Source organism: Rhipicephalus microplus, chromosome 7 (genome assembly GCF_043290135.1).
Source record: "Rhipicephalus microplus isolate Deutch F79 chromosome 7, USDA_Rmic, whole genome shotgun sequence".
NCBI lineage: Eukaryota > Metazoa > Arthropoda > Arachnida > Ixodida > Ixodidae > Rhipicephalus > Rhipicephalus microplus.
Window position 1 is genome coordinate 139,152,504 of NC_134706.1, and position 22,028 is coordinate 139,174,531.

Here is a 22,028-nt window from a genome sequence, read left to right on the forward strand (position 1 = left end):
CACCCAGAACAAGATGTCAATTCAATTAAACTCATTCTAATTCGCTAGCAGATGTGAGACGTGTACCTGTGCACGAGCGTGGCGTTCTCCTGCTTGACTCGTCGGTAGAGGTCGCCATTGGAGGCCAGGGACTCGCTGAGCGCCGCCACCTGGCCCTGCAGCTGGTGAACCTGGTCGCCCAGCTCGTCCACGCACTGCTGCCGCCTCTCCTCTTCCTCTTGGTGGTGGTGGTTAGGCGAGGAAACGCCCAGGGTAAGGAGGTCCTCGGCCTCGAAGCTGCCCCGACGGTGACCCTCAGGCGCCAAGAGACCACTGGGCCTGCTTTCCGAACACAAGAATCGCGCTACAGTCGGTTAGGATATGGCCGAGAACGAATACAGGGTGCCCCGACAGCCATCGCTGTCCCACCAAAAAAAAAAAAAATGAATGGAACTAGTGCTTCATCGAATAGCATTTGCTCCTTTCAGCGACGTCAAGCATTCCCACGATTTGGGGGCATCTGTACGTGGCGCCTTTTTTTCGGCGGCGACAATGACGTCCTGCCACAAGTAAAAAGAAAGACATGTCTTCAGAACACTAGTTATCAATAACGACTCCCGATTATACGCAGTAAAGACCCACTGGAACTTTTTCGTGAAATTTCATCACACAACAAAGCGTGTAGCTTCCCAGGACAATTGAACACCACCCACTGAAAAAAAAAAGAACGCACGGTGCCTCATTGTAAAATAAAAACTTCAGAAGCCGCGCTGTTTCTAGTGCGACACTAATACTGCTAGAACAATTTCAGTGGGTCTCAGCTACGTATAACCGGGAGTCGTTCTTGATAACTGGCCGTTTTCGTCGGGTTTCTTTCTTTTTTTTTTTGGCTTATTTCTCACTCAGTTGCGGCAGGCCACCACTGTTGCCGACAAGGCATGTAAGTGCACGTCCCCAATGTCCCCCAACCGTGTTCATGCGCGTTTTTCGTGTTGTATGCAAGTATCACAAACAGAAACATGTTCCATCCTGAAAATGTATGCGCAGGCGAACAAGGACAAAGAAAGGAATACAAACTGGCGCAATCTAACAACTGATTTATTACTCGAAAAACATTGACTCTTTTTAACCCTCGGAACAGCGCTCCCTGGTGACCTAAAAAAACACACACAAAGCACTGCGCACTTACGACAACGATAACAAAAACATAAAAACGATAACAGTTTCATTGATTGACAGACAGGAGCGCGATTTCTTTTGTTAGTAAAGCTACTGAAGGGTGGCTAACACAGTTGTCTTTCTGCTTATCTATATGATATGCCTCCATTATCTCCCTTGACGTCTTGTTTCTACTCCTATACAGCAAGGTAGTGTCGCCAAAGCAAGGAGAGCATGCGCACTCATTGCAATGCATTGCCAAATGGGTTACAGGCCGACCTTTCAGGCTTGACATATGCTCTCTTAGCCTCGTGTTAATGCACCTGCCAGTCTGCCCTATATATACACAACCGCATGATAAAGGTATGCAATACACCACACTGTGTGCACATTCAACAAACCTGAGCTTATGTCTTATGCTACATCTCTTATGTGCGTTGGTCCCTCTGTCGCATTTCTGGTTGACCAACGCGCACACTCCTCCTATTTTGTTTTTGGCCGAAAACACTACTTTCACATCATACTTTCCAGCCACCTTTTTTAATCTATGTGAAAGCCTATGTACATAAGGGACCGCTACTACCTTAGAGCTAGAACCAGTCATCCCACCTGTTTCCAAACATGGCGCCGTTTCCCGTCTGAGCTCCTTTAATAACCTAGTGCCTACGGCCAACAACACAGAGACTTGGTTAAATCCTGTTTCCATACTGTTCATGCGTCGTTTCATGAACAGGTCTCTAGGCTCCAGGACGAGGGGTACCCATTCTCTGTGTTGTTGGCCGTAGGCACTAGGTTATTAAAGGAGCTCAGACGGGAAACGGCGCCATGTTTGGAAACAGGTGGGATGACTGGTTCTAGCTCTAAGGTAGTAGCGGTCCCTTATGTACATAGGCTTTCACATAGATTAAAAAAGGTGGCTGGAAAGTATGATGTGAAAGTAGTGTTTTCGGCCAAAAACAAAATAGGAGGAGTGTGCGCGTTGGTCAACCAGAAATGCGACAGAGGGACCAACGCACATAAGAGATGTAGCATAAGACATAAGCTCAGGTTTGTTGAATGTGCACACAGTGTGGTGTATTGCATACCTTTATCATGCGGTTGTGTATATATAGGGCAGACTGGCAGGTGCATTAACACGAGGCTAAGAGAGCATATGTCAAGCCTGAAAGGTCGGCCTGTAACCCATTTGGCAATGCATTGCAATGAGTGCGCATGCTCTCCTTGCTTTGGCGACACTACCTTGCTGTATAGGAGTAGAAACAAGACGTCAAGGGAGATAATGGAGGCATATCATATAGATAAGCAGAAAGACAACTGTGTTAGCCACCCTTCAGTAGCTTTACTAACAAAAGAAATCGCGCTCCTGTCTGTCAATCAATGAAACTGTTATCGTTTTTATGTTTTTGTTATCGTTGTCGTAAGTGCGCAGTGCTTTGTGTGTGTTTTTTTAGGTCACCAGGGAGCGCTGTTCCGAGGGTTAAAAAGAGTCAATGTTTTTCGATTAATAAATCAGTTGTTAGATTGCGCCAGTTTGTATTCCTTTCTTTGTCCTTGTTCGCCTGCGCATACATTTTCAGGATGGATAGATTCCAACTAGGCCGAATCGCAGTTTTGCTTCAGAAACATGTTTTTGTCGCTGGTATTAGGAACGAAGGAAGTAAAGCGGGAATATTATATCAGAGAACACTGCGCCGCTGAAAGGGCTGAGCGTTAACATGTAGTAGAAAAAGAAGCAACGAAGCGTACCTCTGGACGGGACTTGACTTGCGACCAGACCTGGAACAAGGGGGCAGCAGAAAGGACACGCACAGGTTTACATGCAGGCCAGTCACAGAGAAACACACATGCGGCAGGCAACAACTGCTAGAGAAAAACAAAGAAAGCGCAAGAGACACACAAGCAGAAAAACACCGAGAGGCTTCGGAAGCGAAAGGGTCGGAAGAGCGCTAGATTTGAAGCGCCCCCCGTGCCATCTTCTAAGCTTCTCGCATATAGGACACCCAATTGTGTATACTGTGGCGTAATCAATTAATATTTATGCTAGTACAAGAGTATAGTGTATTAGAATAATATTTATCGTTGGTACAGCATAGGGAAGGGCGGCAAGTGTATATTCCAGCTGTCTGCTCTCCCAGCCCACCCTACTATTACACCCAACATGCACACGAATGCACGCGGTAAGTTCGCCTAGCGCGAGTCCAACGTTCTTGCTCGTACAAAATCATGCTGCAAGCCCGACGGTACGCGTTTCCAGAAGAGCCCATTGTTTACTTTTTATTTCCTGAAACTGTGTCGTATTTTCTTCCACAGTCGCACCAGAAATAAGGGTCAGCTCTCTTCAACTGCTCTTTCGATTTTTATTTCTGCTCCTCGCGTACACGTTTCTTTAATCCTTACTTGATATTCCCATGTTTTATTTCTTTACATTTCTCTCGATTTTCGTATTTTTCATAGTTCGGTCGAAAATAGTACATCACACCCCGTTACACAATGAAACTGGGAGGGGCAAAGAATACGCTGCATTCAATGAAAATTCTCTGCGGCGCTCGCGATGCCCTTGAGACGCACGGCGAAGCGAGTCCACGGCCGCCGAATAAAATGGCCACCGCTGGGCGGTCCCGCTACTCACGCCCCTCACCGACTTTCAATGAAACAACGAGCAAAGACGACACACGAGGCCACTATCTCACTCGTTGCGTTCAAAAAACAATGAGACAATGAGAAGGGAGCCCCGCAGTGCTGCTCGCTGTTGCGTCCCTGCATCCTATATATACCTGCATGGTTGAATGGACAACTGCTAAGTGGCGCGGCCGTCTTATAGGACTGAAGACCTTGGAGCTTTCTGAGGCAAGGTTGATCTCTGGCCACGGCTGTACGCCTGAACGCGAAGATTTGTTGGCTCGGAACACCGATTTCCGTAATGGTATCCAACGCGACCGTCAAATAGGCGGCTTTTCAGTGTCATTGTCGGTGTGAACCTATTTCTGAGATAGTGAAAAAGTTGCACTGCTTAAAGTCGTAGCAGCGGCAAAGCCGTCGGAGCGTTAGCCTCGAAAGCGGCAGGTGCTTGGTTCGATTCCACCGCAGTGACACCCGGCAATATGAGGTGAGAACAGAGGTCACAGCTTCAATTAATTTCGCACCAAAATACCAACACGGGTACGCCAGTGTTGATTAGTAGCACGAAATGCTACTCGTAGTATGCATTCACGTTGCCTCAGTAAGGGTTCACGAAACTTGCTATGCTAAATCTCTGGTTACCTCGGAACTCAACACAACCCACTTGTACGAAACAAGCAGCCGTCAATAGCATTCATGTCTAGGCGAGCCGGCGCGGTAACTTCAAGCAGGCATCAACAATTTTTTTTTATCTTTGTGCGCCTTTTCGGCGTCAACGAGCATCTACTCGAGGCGGTAGTGTTGTCTGTGTGCGCATACGCTTAAACGGGCCCTGCAGCGCTGGAGTGCGTGCTGTGACGAATACTGATATGAACGCAAAAAGAATTGTCGAAATAGGCGCACGGCAACGGAGGTTATTAGCCTTCGAACTTCGAAACCCCCAACACACGACGATAAAAAACGTTCCCTATCGCATATCCCTCTCCAGCTGACGCGAAAAGCCGGTTCCAATCGCCACGCATCTCTTACAAGGACGAACCGGACGATTCATCTCGTAGTCGCCGTTGAACGATGCTCCTAGCGGCGTTTCTCCATTGTTATCATTCTCACATCTAAAACAAAAATCATTTTGCATCTAATAGAGTTTAAAGATATTGAAAATAGATTCAAACTGCGCGAAGAAAACACGTTAGACACGTAGAACAAGCACACAAAAAGCTCTAGGTGTCTACCGCGTTGTGTTCATCGTGTAGCTTAATTATGTCTTAAAAATTAACTAACCAACTCGCCGAACAAGATGCATAACTTGAGTGTATACATTGCTTTCATAACTTTTAGCGCTCAACAGCGTCACCTATCTCGGACCACGTGAACATTACGTACGACTTGTCACGTGAAACCAATTAAAAACTACCGGCCAATGTCATCACTTTCGCGTGATGAAGCGTCACTTGCGATCGCAAAACAGCCGTCATGTGTCGCTTTTGTCTGAGAACCGAGTGCTTTCTCCGAGAAAATATTATTACAACAGTCTTGTTTTTTGGCGTTACCACTCGCACAACGATAACGGTGCGTTGTTCCACAGTTTGATAACTAGCGACACGGCTTGATTGCCGTGTCGCAGGATTCTTTTATTGAGAAGTGGGAGGCAGTAAGCCACTAATACAAGCGAGACCATCTTTTTTTTTTCTTTTACTAGATACTTTCCTGTGCGAATGGGTTCTGCGAGAATTCGCAAGGTGGCGGAAGGGCGGTGCAAATAGGGGCGGTTAACGATTTTGTTCTTCTCACAGTGTCCCTTAAGTGGGCCACCCTGTAGATTTTTACAGGCGCACACTGCATTTTTCTCACTCGCCGCTCCAGAGTAGCGCTGCGTATCGTAGCGACATCCTTCGACGGACACCACCCGCTGGCAATCCATGGCGCAGGTCTCCGAAAATTCATCCGCACACTAAGCCATACACACGGTGGCACGCAATCGCTGGTCGCGCACGAGCAATCATCGAGAGAGCGTATACACAGTAGACAAGCATGCAGGCGATGGGGCGAATATCCCATACACTGACCCCGATCGACGCAGGCTGGTCCTGAGCCACGAGTTCCGCTGGGGTAGGTGTCGGCGTCCACTTCCGCTTCCTCCGGTACTTCCGCCGCTGCTGCTCGTGCTACGGAAGCTGTCCGAGCTGCGAAGGTGAGAGAGCAACAATGGGCTCCCCAAGAGATACACAAATACACACACGCAAAGGCGAATTGCATACGGATAATGCGTATATGCGCGCGGTGACTCGGACCGACTGGCTGGGATGATTGGCAGTGCCAATCTGGGATATGCGAGCTGACCGGCACTATTCGGGTATAGGTTTTGAGGAACCCCAGAAGCCCCAGTGAAAGAAAAAAAAATGGAACAGGCGTCTAGTCCAGCGGGCCCGCGAGGGGGCCGACAGGCTCGATCTTGCCGGTTCCTCCGAGGGAATGATGAGCCGGGTACGCGACCCAGTCGCATTCCGCAGGACACGATAAAGTTGGTTTCCAATCAAGTCCAGGCATATAACTCTCTTCTCTTGTCTATATTGGACTGCGACCACCTTCCTGTCATTTTTCTCTGTCTCAGCATATAAAGCATGTGATCGGTGCATGGACGATGGTGAAGCAGACAATTCTCTAGTCACAGTGCGCCCGTCCTTAGTGCGAATATTATTTGACACAGATCAGTTACGGAGAGGACGTCGCACAGCCAGAAATTCTGCTGCGCTATGAAGAGGTAGCTAGTACACGTCATGATCACCGCGAAGTCACCGAACCTTAATGACGGGTTTCGCATCATAGCGGGTTTATATATCAATGTACAGAGGGGTCCACTGTTAAAGGCAAGACCGGAGCACGTGTCGTCTGCCCGGCGCCGCCACCGGCCGGCTGCGGCAACTGGTTTCGCGCAGGAGCGCTGTGGGCAGCGCTCGTTTGTCGTCTGCTACGATTCCGGCCGCGCTTCAGCTTGTCGAGAAACCAGCCGTCCCCACGCTTTGAAATTCATCCGCAGGATTCATGGCCACGTTCAGATAGAAAGCTGTGGCAAAGTTCAAAAGCAATTAGATTACGTAAAATACTACCTCACTGATACTTCTGGTGGTTAAAGAAGCACGACTTCTTTTCAGACGTCTTTTTCCAGCATAACTACATTTCAAAAAAAATTTTTCCTTGTGAAGTTACGTGCAATAATGCAAATTTGAGCAGCTGCAGTGCGTAAGCTCAACAAAGCATTTGCAAGCGCCTTTAACTTACGCCACCAGAAAACTTTCTCCATGCGGGCAATCCTTAATCTATAACGAGAAGGCGAACGAAAGATGCCCATCCGGCTGATGTGTCAGGTGACATTTATCTGATTATAGATCAATCCCGTCATCTTCCTTCTAGCCCGAGAGAAAACGATCGACTATTTTTAAGATTTTGCGACTTAAGCCACCCATGCACAGCGCTAACTGCTACTGCGCGAAATTAGTTGCCGCAGCCACAGCAGACGACACGCACTCCGGTGTTCCATTCAACAGCAGTTGAGCCCTCTGTACATATATATACATTTTCCTACGCATTGCAGTATACAACTTCACGCACACACTATATACGAATTAGCAGCATTCACACTGCGCATCACATGAAAATTACATTCCAAGTTGTTTACTGCACCCGCTATGCAGAACGAAGCATAGTATACACCACGGTCCCAAGCACGACATCTCTTTCGAAACCCTCGTCAGTTGCAAGCCCGACGATACGTATACATCTCGTCATGAAGAAGACGTGTCATTACCTGAGCGGCGTCTTGCCGACGTCCATGACGCCGTAGTCCTCCTCTTCGACGTCGCACTCGAAGGTCTCCTCGGCGTCGCTGTAACTGGGACTACCGCTGCTCCCACTGCGTACACAAAATAAGATATTTATTCACAATTATTAGTTCACCGATTAGGTAAATGCAATGAAAAAATTGGTGCACGCCAATGGCATATCTCGATTCGAAATTTGCACCAAAATTACTAGAAATCGGATATATGAGCGCGGAAGGACTCAGCGAAATCTATACCCATTCCTGTTACGAAAGACGTTAATAGAGTAGAACATCCATGATTCGATTCCGACTCGTACAAACTTCTGGGTAATACAAACTTTTCTGTGGTCCTGACACAAGCAGTTTTTTACGCCGCGACGTTTGATACAGACGTACGCTACAACGTGGTTTGAACCGCGGAGCTGCCTGCGCGGAGGCGGGTGCCCAAGCGCAGGCATTTCCACTGCGCCGCCCATTTTTCAGAATGAGCCATCAGCGGCGCGTGGCTCATCCACGGCAGACTCTGCCCAGGTGGCGCTGCAAAAAATTCCGCCACCAGCGCACCTATCGACGCGCCGGCCACAAACGGGTAGTGCAAAGAGAAGCGGTCCGCAAGCGAACGTGTATAGGCCCTCTTGTTTCGTCACCGTGAGGCGCGGTTTCATGAAAAATCAAGGGCCTGGCAAGCTTCTTCCGTCAATTCAACCTCGCTTCAGAGAAGTAGGAAGCTCATCAAAGCGAACTATACGGGTACAACGCAAAAGATGTTTCAGTTACTTCGGTGTGCTGCAATAAGCGCAAGCGCGCATCGCATGAAATCGAGTTTAAGGCAAGCACTCCGACGTGCGTTTTTAACGCTTAAATGCATTAAACTTGGGCATACACATGATGCGAAACCGATGAAGCACATATACACGAGCAATCTATCTTACGATCAGTGCCACGAAGCTCGCTTTATCCAGCACGAATGGCCCTGACGATTTTCGTCTTTGCAGTTGCATTCTCTATCGATCTCTCGCTACCTGTGCATTGAACTTGTTAAGTTGACGGTTGTCATCCGTTTGTGTATACTGCAATTAAGGATACATGCGCGTCCACTTCCTCAATGAACAACGAAAGACAAAACCGAGGCCTCCGAGATAGCTCTGACAATCGCGGAGACCAACGGCAAGAAAAACTTGATCGTGGTGGCGATCATTCTGTGTGACGTGCGTGTTCGCATTTCTTAATTAAAGCCGCAACTTGGAGCCTCCAAATCCATACGTGCGTAATGCCGTGCGGTGGTGACAACTTCCCATTATCGGTGGTCCCGGCTTGCGCGATGTTTATCGCGCACGTCAACTCTCTGTTTCACGGCGCGCACCGCGGTCAGAAGCTCCATTAAGCTTCATAATAAAAGTTACCACGATTCTCAGTGGTAACGATCGGGCGCACTATCATATCACCCATATGCACCGCGGTCAGAAGCTCCATTAAGCTTCATAATAAAAGTTACCACGATTCTCAGTGGTAACGATCGGGCGCACTATCATATCACCCATATACATTATCTTGCTTTCTCGTGCAACCAGCTGTGGAGAACGCGAGTAATTCGCTCACCCAACACGTTCGCGACCACACGTATCCAACGCTCTCACCGTTCTGCTTCGCGAAAGCTCAGGAAATCAGCAAAACTGAAGTCCTTTACGTCTGTGGTAATTCACAACGCGTCGACCGGGGTCTTTCTTGTAGAGTGCGGAGATGTTGCGTCTACTGCTGATTTCGCCGTCGTTCTGGCGAGTGAAAAGCAAGCACTTTATGGCGGTTCGGTGACGCCTCCGACTGGCGGATAGAAATTCCTAGCTCTTTCTCCAAGTGTTCAATGCGCATATACACCTGATATTTTGCTCTATCGCTGTTTTGAACGCTGTAGATGCATCTGGTTGAACAGCAAACTGTGCGAGGGAGCCGGCTTCATTTCGTCGCGTGACGCCGGCGTTGCCACGCCAGGCGCCGTACTCACAGGCGCGCGCCGCGCTGCGTTGCTTTGACGCATGCGCGTTTCAGCGCGTCCAGCGTTCCTCCGTCACGAAAAAAGGCAGACGCACCGCTGTCTGGGTAACGTAGTGGGTGTGCAATGCAGCATGTCACATTTCGCGCCGGTTGGCGTCGGGCCGCGCCGACGGACGCTGGTCGTGCCGGTCGCGCCTGGCGTCAGACTATAGAATTCTCACGTTTTAGATGCGAAGCATCTAATACTCGAGGCTTTTAGTGCGGCGCCGTCCGCAAGCTTCCTCCTCCTTCTTCCATCATCTGTGCATCTCTTCCTCCTCTACACACCGCGCGCGCTTCACTCCTCCACCATCTGTGCACCCTTTCTCCTCTACACACCGCGTGCGCTTCTCCTCTTCACGAACATTCGCTAGCTGTATAATGTAGCGCGCATGCGCCGTCACGCTTCGAGAACATCGGCAGCTGACGCGCGCGCATGCGCCGTCGCGCTTCGAGAACATCGGCAGCTGACGCGCGCGCATGCGCCGTTGCGCTTCTCCTCCTTCTCGAACATTCGACAGCTGACAGTGCATGCGCCGTCACGCTGTATATATACTCAAGGTCGGCGCTCGCTCGCTCAGTTGCCGCTCGTCGGTTGGTTTGTAAGGCGCGTCGACGTCCAAGGCCGCGGTGAAATGAATTCCAACGAATCCACAAACACAATGATCGACGTCCCTTCGACCAGCGCCGCCCTTTCGCATACGTGTGTACGTGTTCACTCATTTAACACCCCCTCCTGCAACCACGTTAACCAATTTAGCCATCGACCCAAGTAAGTCGCAATTTAACACCCCATTTCACAACCACGTTAACCAATTTAGCCATCGACCCAAGTAAGTCGCACTTTAACACCCCGTTAACCAATTATATGCTCCGCATCCTCCTCAGTGTTCCCCCGAGGGAAGCTGCGGGCAATTTTTTTTCTAACGTATAGCGTCGCTGTGCCCAGCGTGCGCGCTCGTCAAAGTTACGTTAGAGCATACTGGGCCCTTCATGATGCGCTCGCGGCTGTTTTGCTAGCTCCACGTATACCAAATTTTGTGTTACGTGACATCAATGGATGACGAAAGTATATGATTGGTGCAAACATGATAATCCTGACACACGTGTCATGTAAAAATATGACAACGTACCACGCTCATAGCTTCTCGTGGTCACTTCGCTAGCTCCACATATACTAAATTTAGTATCACGTGACGTGGGTAGATGGCGAAGGTAAACGACACATCCAAACATAATAATAATGGCACGTAAGTCGTGTACGGCATAATTTACCTCCACCTCGTAACGTTGTGGTGATTGTAAAGTGACATATCAACCTTCCTTATTCTTGCTTCGCATATCATCGATTCCCACTGTACGTGGAATCTGCCATTTTTTACGGGGACAAATATGATGGTCGACGCCCAGAAACTTTACTGGCAATAATTAAGAGCCGTGCAGGATGTTGCTGTGGCCCGAATAAACAATAAATGAAAACAGACGGCTTTTCTGTTGTCGCATACCGATTTTCTATGTTTTCTGGTGTAGGTGCCGCATATTTTCTTGTATTATCTGGCGAAGCACAGCGCTTTTTTCCTCCGTTGTCTCCTCCTTTCCTAATTGTTCTATGCGCTGTTAACACTTTTTCGAGAGGGATATTATCCAATTACGGATTACGCGAACATTTTTATTTATCCTGCGAGATTCGTATCACCGAGGTTTTACTGCATACAGGTTGATAAAGGTCAGGGGAACAAGGTGCGGGTGATCAATTACACTACAGACACGCAATCGTCGATCACACTCTTCTCGAACGAACGGCGGCTTTTTGGCATGAGGCCACTGCACCGCGCGTCACGTGGCCCACATGGATGAGGGAAAGAAAGTCTGGACAAACACGTACCGATGCCAACTCAATAACGACCGTCCATATAGCACGTGCCGCACTATACAGCGGGCCAGATTATCCCGCTGCGCGCGAGAGAATGCCAACGAACGACGTGTACAGTAGGACAGCTGGCAGCAGGCTCTGCAAATGCGAAGACCGCGTAGGACAAGATCGAAGAAAGAGCGCCAAATGCCCTAGGTTTATCCATAAAGGTTCCCGTAGGGGGGGTCAGTAAAGGTCACCTCAGGCGGTGACGGGATAGTCTCCATCGATGCGCAGCACAAAAGCGCTCTTTATTGAGGACTACGCGCCTTGAAGCAACTTCGCGAATTAACTGTTGTTCTTATGTGTATGCGTGACTGTAAGCATTGTGCATTGCACAGCGACATCCCACACCTAGAGTAGCAACCACACTATCATCACAGTAATCATTTTAAGAAAAATGTTATCTAGATGCCTCATCGAACGCCGGAAAACCCAAGAAAATCTAGAAGAAAATGGGAGTTGTCTTACGCGAATGGGCGAGGCACTTAATTGCGTAATGAGCAAAAGCAACCACGCGCATTCTGACTCAGATTCTTTGTTGACATAGTAACTTTCAGCCACCGTCTCGCTAATACTATAGTCTTACAAAACACCGGTTAGATTCAAAGCAAGCAAACATACACGCACAAACTAACAAACAAGCACACAAACAAATACGCGCGCACGCGCACAGCGTTCATCTTTCTGGAGTATGCTTCCTGTTTTTATTTATTTCAACTGCATCACTAGGACGGCGATGGTGACCTGGCGCTCCCATTTCGAACGGGTCACCTGCGCGATTCGCACGCCGTTGACCCAAAACGAAAACTGCAGAACAAATCAGAGAAGAGAGCGCTCTCTAGTGTACACGCAATCTAACTGCGTTTCCAGCATCTCAATTTTCATGTTCACGCATTTCACATTAACTACAATGGACCAGCAATTTTTAAGCATCTATAACACAGCATGACATGGTATAAACAGCATGAAAGCGCACGAATATTTTGAGGACATTCAGGCTGACTAATGCGCGCATTACATTTACGTACGCATGTCATCACGTCAGCAGTGCGGAAGAAAAATAACGCAGAATCGCGATAAATACATAAACAGAATATCATTCGCCGTGCGCAAGTGAAGCGTGCAGAAAGGTCGGCGTAATGAGTCACGACTAGAAGTGACTCACGTGTCTGTGGCGCATTCGTTCCACAGGTGTGAAATAAAAGCGTCATTTATTTGTGGATGGCATAAGTCTGTACGTATATATGAGCAAATCCGTGTGGTCATGTGCGTAATAAGGCCCTTGAGTGAATGCATATCGACCCCTGCGTGAGTGATTGATAAGTAGAGATCTTCAACACACGGCCCGCGGTCCGCGCATGACTGTCTTCGTACCACATTGTTTTTATTATTTTTTTTAGTTTGTACGCTCGTGAGCTACACAGGCATGACTGGCCCAAAGCACTTCTTTTTGTGGGGCACCTCATGTGGTCATGCCCTGCCGCGGTGGTCTAGTGGCCAAGGTACTCGGCTGCTGACCCGCAGGTCACGGATTCAAATCCCGGCTGTGGCGGCTGCATTTCCGATGGAGGCGGAAATGTTGTAGGCCCGTGTGCTCAGATTTGGGTGCACGTTAAAGAACCCCAGGTGGTAGAAATTTCCGGAGCCCTGCACTGTGGTGCCTCTCATAATCCTATGGTGATTTTGGGACGTTAAACCCCACATATCAATCAATCAATCATGTGGTCATCATGTGTTCTATACCTCACCCTGAAACAAACCATTTCAGAATCGGCGTCATTAGAAACGTTAACGATCCATATGTTGGAATGCTGCGCGCCAAATCTTCAGAAATGATATCTATATAAAATATGCCAAAGGCTTTATTTCGAAAGAAGATGTTAGTTGACAATTTATGCAAACTCCCCCCCCCTCACCGATTTTATCTTTGCCTTCTTCCCTGTCTTGGCCCTTAATTAAATTGCGTGACTGCAGCGCGCTGGCTCAGGCGAGTTTGAGAGACCTGCTACAGTAGGGTACAGCTTTAGAAGTCCGCGTCATTTGCTCCTTCAAAGGAGGATGCACACAATGCCTGCACCAATGGGCGAGCACTCCAGGCCGACTTCATGACTCAGACGACCCCGCCTTCAGAGCATGTTGCAGGAGCACGAGTGCGACTGCATTCATTAAGTGGTGGAGGCGATCGGCTGCCGTGGTTCGGCAATGTTTTCTAAAAAATGTGATATAGAGAAATATGTTCACTTTCGGTTTGTGAACATGCAGCCGCAAGAACTTTGCGAATAAGTGCGATGCTAAGAAAGTTACGGGGGTTATAACATGGACTTCAGCTGCTTTCAACACTTCGCGCGGCCTCGCCACCCTTCTCCCTCACTGAGAGGGGAAGGCGTAGCCCGTCACTGTGGCTGGCTTTGACCAATCGACGAGCTGCGTGCTACCTCAAGTCGCCGGTCGGAGACTTTGCATCACTGCGCGTGAAAGGAGGACTGGTCAGGCGTAGAAAAGGAGCGCAGGATTCTTTTTTTTCAAAATGGAGGCCCTGCGTGGCGCGCAGCGCTGTAATATTCGGAAATCGTGATCGCCGCGGTCTACAGTCTACGAATTGCCGAGCTTCTTTCAGGGGCGTAAAGAATGTCGAAGCCTGCTAACTGGCCCTTAATATTATATCCGTTTATAGTCAGAAAGCACTAAGGACACCCCCCAGTGTGCTCCTTAAGTAAGAAAAGGTTTGCGTACCACTTGAAATCAAAAGGAATACATAAAAAGAAAGACAACGTCGCGTATGCTGTTGTTAATAATTTAGTTAATCAGGAAAGCGAGATCACTAAACAAACCAAGCCATCAGTCGAAAGTTTTCTGGCGAAAGTTCACTTTTCGTTATTAGTGGAAAAGTGGAGGGGGTCGAAATATTGAAATCAAATTTCGAAATTCATAATAAACTTGAAGTACGCACTATAATGTAGAAATTCCGATTAATTTTCCCCATTTCACATGCTTCAACCTACACCGAAGTATTAAGCACACGGGCGTTCTTGGCATTTCCTACTTCCGCATACTTTTATTCACTAAAGCAAAAATGTCCCGTACCTCTCGGCTAGCCCATCCAATCAAAATATCCAAATAGCAATTGTATAATTCGGTGTCACACGGGCACTTTCGATCGCGATCAGGGTCGATCCGGATTAGGCTCGATCTAAATCAGGCGCGATCAGGGTCGAGACAATTGCAATCTTCATATCGCAATCTAGCTCCGTGAACGGGAATCGGCTGAGGTCTGCACCTAACTGATCCAGATTATACAGTAGCGCGTATCAGCGATTAACTTATCATCGAGATCAAGAAGTCTTATCTGGATTGGCCCTGATCGCGATGAGAAATTGATCTGAATTAGCAGATTACGCTTTAGAAAAAACAAAGGTGCCACTTGCTAAAGCAAAACATAAGAGCCGTGAACCGAACCGGCACCTCCGAGCACAGCAACGCAACAGCTCAGCCGCTCATACATATATAGCACAGCCGACAATTTGGTGGGCGTGCGCGTAATGCTCAGCAGGTACTCGGGTTTATCTGTTGTCAATGTGATTGTTGTGCAAAAACATCGTACTAAAGAAGTTCTCGTGTAACAATTCATTAGGAACACAAACAACAATCGGAAATTAATAGTGTCTTTAGCTTGTATGTATACTTCTCTACGTTACCGTGTTATCATGGACACAGGAAGGAATCTGCGCATGTGCGGACCTTTATGAAACGAACAGATTTACGGAACGTAAGATCCTCACCGGATAGGCCTTATGTTTCGACCCGCCGCGGTGGTCTAGTGGCTAAGGTACTCGGCTGCTGACCCGCAGTTCGCGGGATCAAATCCCGGCTGTGGCGGCTGCATTTCCGATGGAGGCGGAAATGTTATAGGCCCGTGTGCTCAGATTTGGGTGCACGTTAAAGAACCCCACGTGGTCGAAATTCCCAGAGCCCTCCACTACGGCGTCTCTCATAATCATATGGTGTTTTTGGGACGTTAAACCCCACATATCATATCAGCCTTACGTTTCTGCCCCTATCTCACAAATCCGCATTTGTTTGTGGCTACTCGCGATATCAGCTTTGAGAAAACTCCAGTCACCGAATAAAAACATGCCCAAGTTCGAGCGATCATCTTATTGTTTCAGCAAGAAGCCACAAACGTGAAAAGCCTTTCGCAGGCTAGATATGTGGCGCCATCTAGCAGGGCTAATATGAGCCAAGCAATCACGGAATAATTATTTGAGAAACGTCGTGCACTCCACTTCTGGTGTATATGCCTTTCAGCGGCTTAATTATGAATGACTTGCCTTTTCTTTAGTTTTTGCCTTCAAAAACACTAGGTGAAAGCAAATGTGTTCATGGTTGATTGAACGAATCGTAACAAAATGACACCATCACACCGTAAGCCGGTATTTTTACACTTCTTGGCGTACATTGGGATACTTTAAACGATGAAATCTCCCATGATTTTGCCGCAATGGTGAATGATGTTGAAAACATTAGAGAGTTTTAGTACTGCGTACGCTGCGTACGTGGCGGCGTTGCGTAAGTAAGGACGCCACGTTCTGCGTAGTGCGCATGCGCAGACTGCAACGCGCACGTATCGCGTTACGTACGCAGCCGCTACGCACGCACGCATGAGATGCGTGCGTGCGTACGTATGAGCTGATCGCGCCACTCTCGAACAAGTTCGCGACAGCGCGAGACTTCGTTTTGCAAAATGGTGGCATCGAAGGCAAGCGCCGACCGGCTCTGTGGCTTAAAATGTGGCCATAATGTGGCTATAACACTTGGATTGGCTCACATTCAACAACACGTGCTTTTATTTTGATCTACCAGATGGCGCTACACGCTTCACGCTCGTTACGTACGCGGGTACTACGGCGTACTAAAAGCCGACTAGTGGCAAACGACGCCACGTAACGCAAGGCGCTTTTGTGATACGTACGTAGCACCATTCCGCAGTACTAAAACTCTCTATTTAGTGGTCTGCGCAAACGTAAACACCTGCGTTTATGTATCTGTATTACGTACGTAAAAGTTTAGTCATGTACGTAAACGCTTACATACGGGAGCTAAAACTTACCTAAAACATGCGTTCCGCGGTGACACAGTAAACGAAACCATTTATTCCGCTAACACGGTAACATTAAACATAGGTACAAGCTAAATGACCCTGCTATATCAAGTTAACAGGTATTTTTGCAGCACTGACTGAACAGTGGCAACTGGCCAAGTTATCTCGAGTCTGCAGTCCACATTTTGTTTGTGTAAAGCCAATTACAGATCCAGCAATTATACCTGCGGCTTCGCATGCCAAAACCACAGTACTGCGATGAAGGCCATTCAGTATTGCTCCGGAAATTGCACCATCAGGTGCTGTTTCCTGTGCACTGCCATCGCACAGTCCAGGGGTCTTTATAACCTTTCACCGCCATCGAAATGCGACCGCCACACGTAGAATTTAACCCAGCACCGTCGTGTCAGCTGCGTAGCTATATATCTGTACCGCAGAGGGGGACTGAGTGAAATTAATCTTGGCGGTCAGTGTTATCTAAATTTGGCTTTTTAGTGACATTATTCTCAACAGAACTGATCTATTTTTTATTATTTAGAAAGTTTGCCCACCGACATACAGTGCTAGTTAAAAGACGCTTTGCGATATATACATCAATGCTATATGGTGGGACCCATAGGGTCCACATGAAACATCTATGGCTAGCGCTGTGTTTTCTTTGCGTCAGTGTTGCAGTCGTGTAACCTACCGCAGTTAATGGTAACCGACTCGGTCGACTTTTAGCCTTGTCGTGCATTTGGTATTCTCCCCGCGTGAGAAGGATACGTGGCTTGTGTATACCGTGACAGATTCGTGATGGCATCCGACGCACGCTTACTATATACATCGTGACGTACGAGTCGGGTTACGTGCGTCACTTACACTGCACTGTTTTGCGTGTTTATAGTCGCCACTACCCTTGAATAGCGGCGTTCTAGAGTTTCTCGGACAACGGAGCCGGTAACGTCGCTTCGACCGAACTACCAGAATTATTCCAGTGTCACTCGCACGTACTACGAGCGTTGGATAATTCAGGACTGTTTCAAGCGCTTCACTCGTGGACAAACTGACCAATCTGTGCACTCAAAGCTCGATATAATCAACCCAAATATAACGATTTATCGGTTACAACAAAGGAAGCGATGAATATCTGTCAGATGCAGTGCTTCAAATATATTTTTTAAGAATATTCGGATATAAAGAAGTATTTTTGTGGCAGGTGTGACTGTTATAATAAGGTTTCAGTTTATACGACTCGAAGATACGATACAGAAGATAAATTTGCACCTGGCGCTTAAGGAATTATTGCTCAGCTCCGAAGTCGTGAAGAGATCACGTGCTTCGTGACGTCAGCAAGCAGAGTGTTCTACACTCGTTGTCATGGCTAGCAAAGGCGCTGACTAACACTCGCACGTTTAAATGCCCATATATACCTCATATAGTGAATGGGGGATGGCCTGCCCAGTAGCTCGGTTGGTAGAGCAACGGACGTGTTATTCGAAGGTCGCAGGTTCGGTTCCTGTTGCCAGCGGCAAGTTAGCCTTTCAATCACTTTTATTTCTTCGCATTTCATTACAAATACATTTAATGGCATGCCCTATATACTCTAAGATTTTTTTCTTTGTTTTTAGTATACGAGTTCTAGTAAGACATGTTACTTCATGGAAGCGGTCATGTAAGTTCCATTGACGGCGTGAATGTTGCATAAAGTTGAAGGTCTATTTCCGACGCTAAAACTAAAAGAACAATTAATATGCCCCGATGATTTCCCTGCCCCAACTCTACGTTGGATTAATTTGGCTGCGTCAACTAAAAAAATCAGCCCCACGAAAAAAAAAATTATCTTCTTTCGTAAATTCTACTACACAGTCCTCTGCGGGGATTTTTTGTACAAGGAAGACATTCAAATAGTCTCAGTATTTGAAATGAAAAAAAAAACGGCAGTTTGTTGTCTGTTTCTCTAGCGTCATCACTCATTTCCGCAACGTTACCACCTCATAAAATACGAGAAAAAAAATGAAAAAATAAGACCGAGCGAGAGAGACTGACCCGCCCTTGTGGTTGACGGGCGAGCATCGGTCGCTGGGTGGCAGCGCGCTGTCCGTCGGGCTGTCCGGCCGCTGCGAAGAATTCATGTACGCCTCGTCTACCCCAGCGCCGCCGCCGCAAGGGGGAGTCTGCACGAGAACAAGCCATACAGCACGTGGTTACAATCATGGTCAGGTACAGTACATTATATACACATTAAGTGACTTAACCATTTCATTACTTAGGTACATTACACCCCTTCAGTGACGACTTTGCAGTATAACAGAAAGAGATGCATTAACATTCCACTTAATTATTTCATTACCTTGAATTATTTCGTAACCAATACCAACTATCCAGAGCCAACAGTAGACAGTACAAACCAAGATCAGCAGACAGCACCGGCAGTGTGCGAACAGGTATACAGTAGTAATACCAGCACAAACTCACACTTCTGTCGCCTCTTCAGTACTTTTAGCGTGTTTGCCCTCATGTTGCGAAAGTGTTTCGTACGTACGAAATAAGGTACCTCAGGATATGAAGCAGTCCGTATACAGAGCGGACCTTGCGTATAGGAGTGTGCGACGAAAAAATAATAGCACACGAAATTATACGTTATATGCTGTGACATTCCAGACAAGCCTTACATGGCATTTTCATATTAAACAAACGGCATGGACTAAAAATTAATAAAAAAAAGTCACAGATTTGCCGCAAAGGCGAAGCAATGAACGCGATAGCAACTAATTAGAAGGTCACGCGCCGTATGGAAAGCAGGTTGAAACGTGCCACACGTTTCTCACGCACAAATCACGCACGAAACTTGCAAATACAGATGCACGCGAATAAGCGTCTCAGCTGTTACTTCGATGTGCCCGAAAAGCGCGCATTTCGCAAACAAGAAAATGAAGTTTCCCCAGATGAAGCTGCGGCGTGCTGGAAGGCCGCTCTACGCAGCTCCCAGCAAACCTCCGCGCAACGTATAACGCATCAAATTTCCTAAAGCGCTTGCTCATATGTAAACGAAGCCATGCCCCACGCTTAGAGATGCCCGAATATTGATAAGTATGCGCACACGTTAAGTAGAGGCTCACCGAGGAGAAGTCGTCGCGACCAAATTGATTGGAACAAACTACCGTACTATCCGTCACCTTCTTTCCAATGCGCGAGTTTCTGATTTGCGCCGTTCTCCGTCGCGCGTCGTCGCCATCCTTCGGGAAGGAATAGAACGATACGTTGCCATCTTTCCAGCACGATGCCACGCATTTCGGCACGCTGGAATTGTCCTTGAACATAGCTTTCTTCTTTTTCGAGGTGACGCGTGCGGCATGACGAAAATAAAGGAACTATGCAGCCGCTTCTCAACGCGCACAACGTGGGAACCTATCTCATTTCAAGGTCAAACCAGTTAGCAACGTTGCCAGGCGCGGCCGCTAGGTGGCGAGCGCTCACTTGGAGTCGCGAATAGCCCTCGTCTTACATGATGTTACATCTACCTTCTGAGAGGGAAGATGGAGCCGTGATTTTTTTTTTTTTTTGCCAGTCTTCACTTGCCACGTGGCCCTTTCACGGGACTCAAAAGAGTCTCCATAACCAGTCCGACGCTTTCCTAGCCAGGACCCACCTAAAAGGGTAGCACACGTTCTTTTGTTTTGTTGTTGATGTCCATCGCTGCGTTCGTATATTTCCGTCAACATCACAGACTATAAACGAACACGGCTACTGTGAGTGTGCGTTGTGTGTGCGAGTGGGGCGGGGGTGATGTAGGTGTGTGCTGCATAACCGAAGCTGCATTGTTGCACCGTCCTTGGACGTACTTCCGCGCCCGGACTCCGTATTCATCGCGAAATATATATACACGACAGAGCAGCGGTCGTCGTACATCGCGTTTCCCCGGTTCCATTTCCGAGGCTGGCCGGCCGGTGAAGAGCGCTGCTCGCTCACCCCAATCACGCTCCTCGCTGGTGCAGCCGAGTCCCAAGGCTGCAGTGGCCACGGCTGCCGGAGCCGCAAGTGGCGCGCGACGGACGAAGCCGTCCACGCTTCAACAGAGAGAGGTGCACACAGACAGACACAGGCTACTACATACTCAGCGGAATACGTTAACCTCGACACGCGGGGCGGCCCGACACGCATTAGTCGATCAGTTTCGCGCCAGCGGACTCGTGGGCGTCCTCCGGGGTGGTTGATTCGTACAGTGTGTGTGTGTATATATATATATATCGAAGGGTCAAAGCATGATGCGCATCCCGTGCAGCGACTACATTTGTTGTTAGTATTGCTTTTCTTGTTTAGATAGCCATCACTGTTATTGTTTGGTTCGTTGGTTCCTGGAAAAGTGGCTGAACCCACCACGGGTGATCGGCCATGAATATAGCGCGGCAGTATGATTTCTGAAAAGAAAATACTAAAATGACAATTTGTGCGCAGGCACAAGTGAAACAGTGAAACATATTTGAGCCGTAATGAATATCATCGTCACCATTATCATTAGTTTTGTTGTTCCCGTCGTGGTAGGTAGTCGATGGCGATGCAGCAGCAGCGGGTATGTGTGCAAGTGAACTTAAAGAATATGCGGGTATATGTGCAAGTGAACTTAGAGAATATATGACATTGCCGGCGTCTGAAAAGATGCTGCTCAGCTTCACGAGTCACTACTCGCTCAATGGCTCCTATACGAAGTCGCAAGGACACCACATAAATGGCGACGTTGAACGACCCAAGTTTTGGCATGCCCACACCATATACGTTCAATAATTTCACACTGTAACTGAACCACAGTGACTCGACCTCATCCATGCGAAATATATTCGCTGCAGCACATGCAATGTCCATTTCTGTCGAATTATCATTTCTCCGCTTGCATATTTGTCATAATGAGCGATCCAGATATAACAAGCCGAACAGTACGTAATTGTGCTCTGCATACAGGCCAAACGGGTGCAGGGGTATAAAACGTTACAGCTGTGACCCTGCGCCTACAATCGACGACTTGTATGGCCGTAGCTTCGTCCTCTCGGCGGAACACTTAGCTCGTTTTTAATCAATCAATCAATCAACCAATCAATGACTAAATTTTCATCAGCAATAGAATGAGGAATCACACTAGAGAAACATGTGGGGAGGTCCCATGGTTACAAACCAACGACTAGAACCTCGTATGACAAATAAATATATAAAAATATGTTGAGACCAAGTTAAAATGTCAGATGTCACCAAGCGGGCATCGAATATTTGAACGGCTAGCTTCAAAAGATGAAGAAGTAAACCGAGGTGACAAAGGTAGCGGAACGTAACCGTTGCAAAATAAATAAGCATTTTTAGGTTTCGGCTAAGCACTAACACATGGTTTCGTCCTTTTCTATACGACTTAACTCTTTCGTTACCACGCGAAAATGGCT

General features: G+C 47.7%; 1 protein-coding gene across 8 annotated transcripts in view; it reads right to left on the minus strand.

Annotated features, from left to right (window-relative positions):
- Nucleotides 1–22,028, minus strand: part of LOC119179739 (rab11 family-interacting protein 4A) — a 259,471-nt gene that overhangs the window by 33,282 nt on the left and 204,161 nt on the right. For 4 of the 8 annotated variants that reach the window (XM_037430858.2, XM_037430861.2, XM_075869785.1 and 1 more), the window contains 5 exons: nucleotides 18,649–18,776; nucleotides 7,562–7,666; nucleotides 5,823–5,939; nucleotides 2,884–2,913; nucleotides 67–321 (listed from right to left, as the gene is read on the minus strand). In XM_037430858.2, coding sequence (XP_037286755.2) covers nucleotides 67–321; nucleotides 2,884–2,913; nucleotides 5,823–5,939; nucleotides 7,562–7,666; nucleotides 18,649–18,776 — 635 coding nt within the window. The remainder of the gene's footprint in view (nucleotides 1–66; nucleotides 322–2,883; nucleotides 2,914–5,822; nucleotides 5,940–7,561; nucleotides 7,667–18,648; nucleotides 18,777–22,028) is intronic. The other 4 variants (XM_037430860.2, XM_037430863.2, XM_037430859.2 and 1 more) reach the window with 3 other exon arrangements.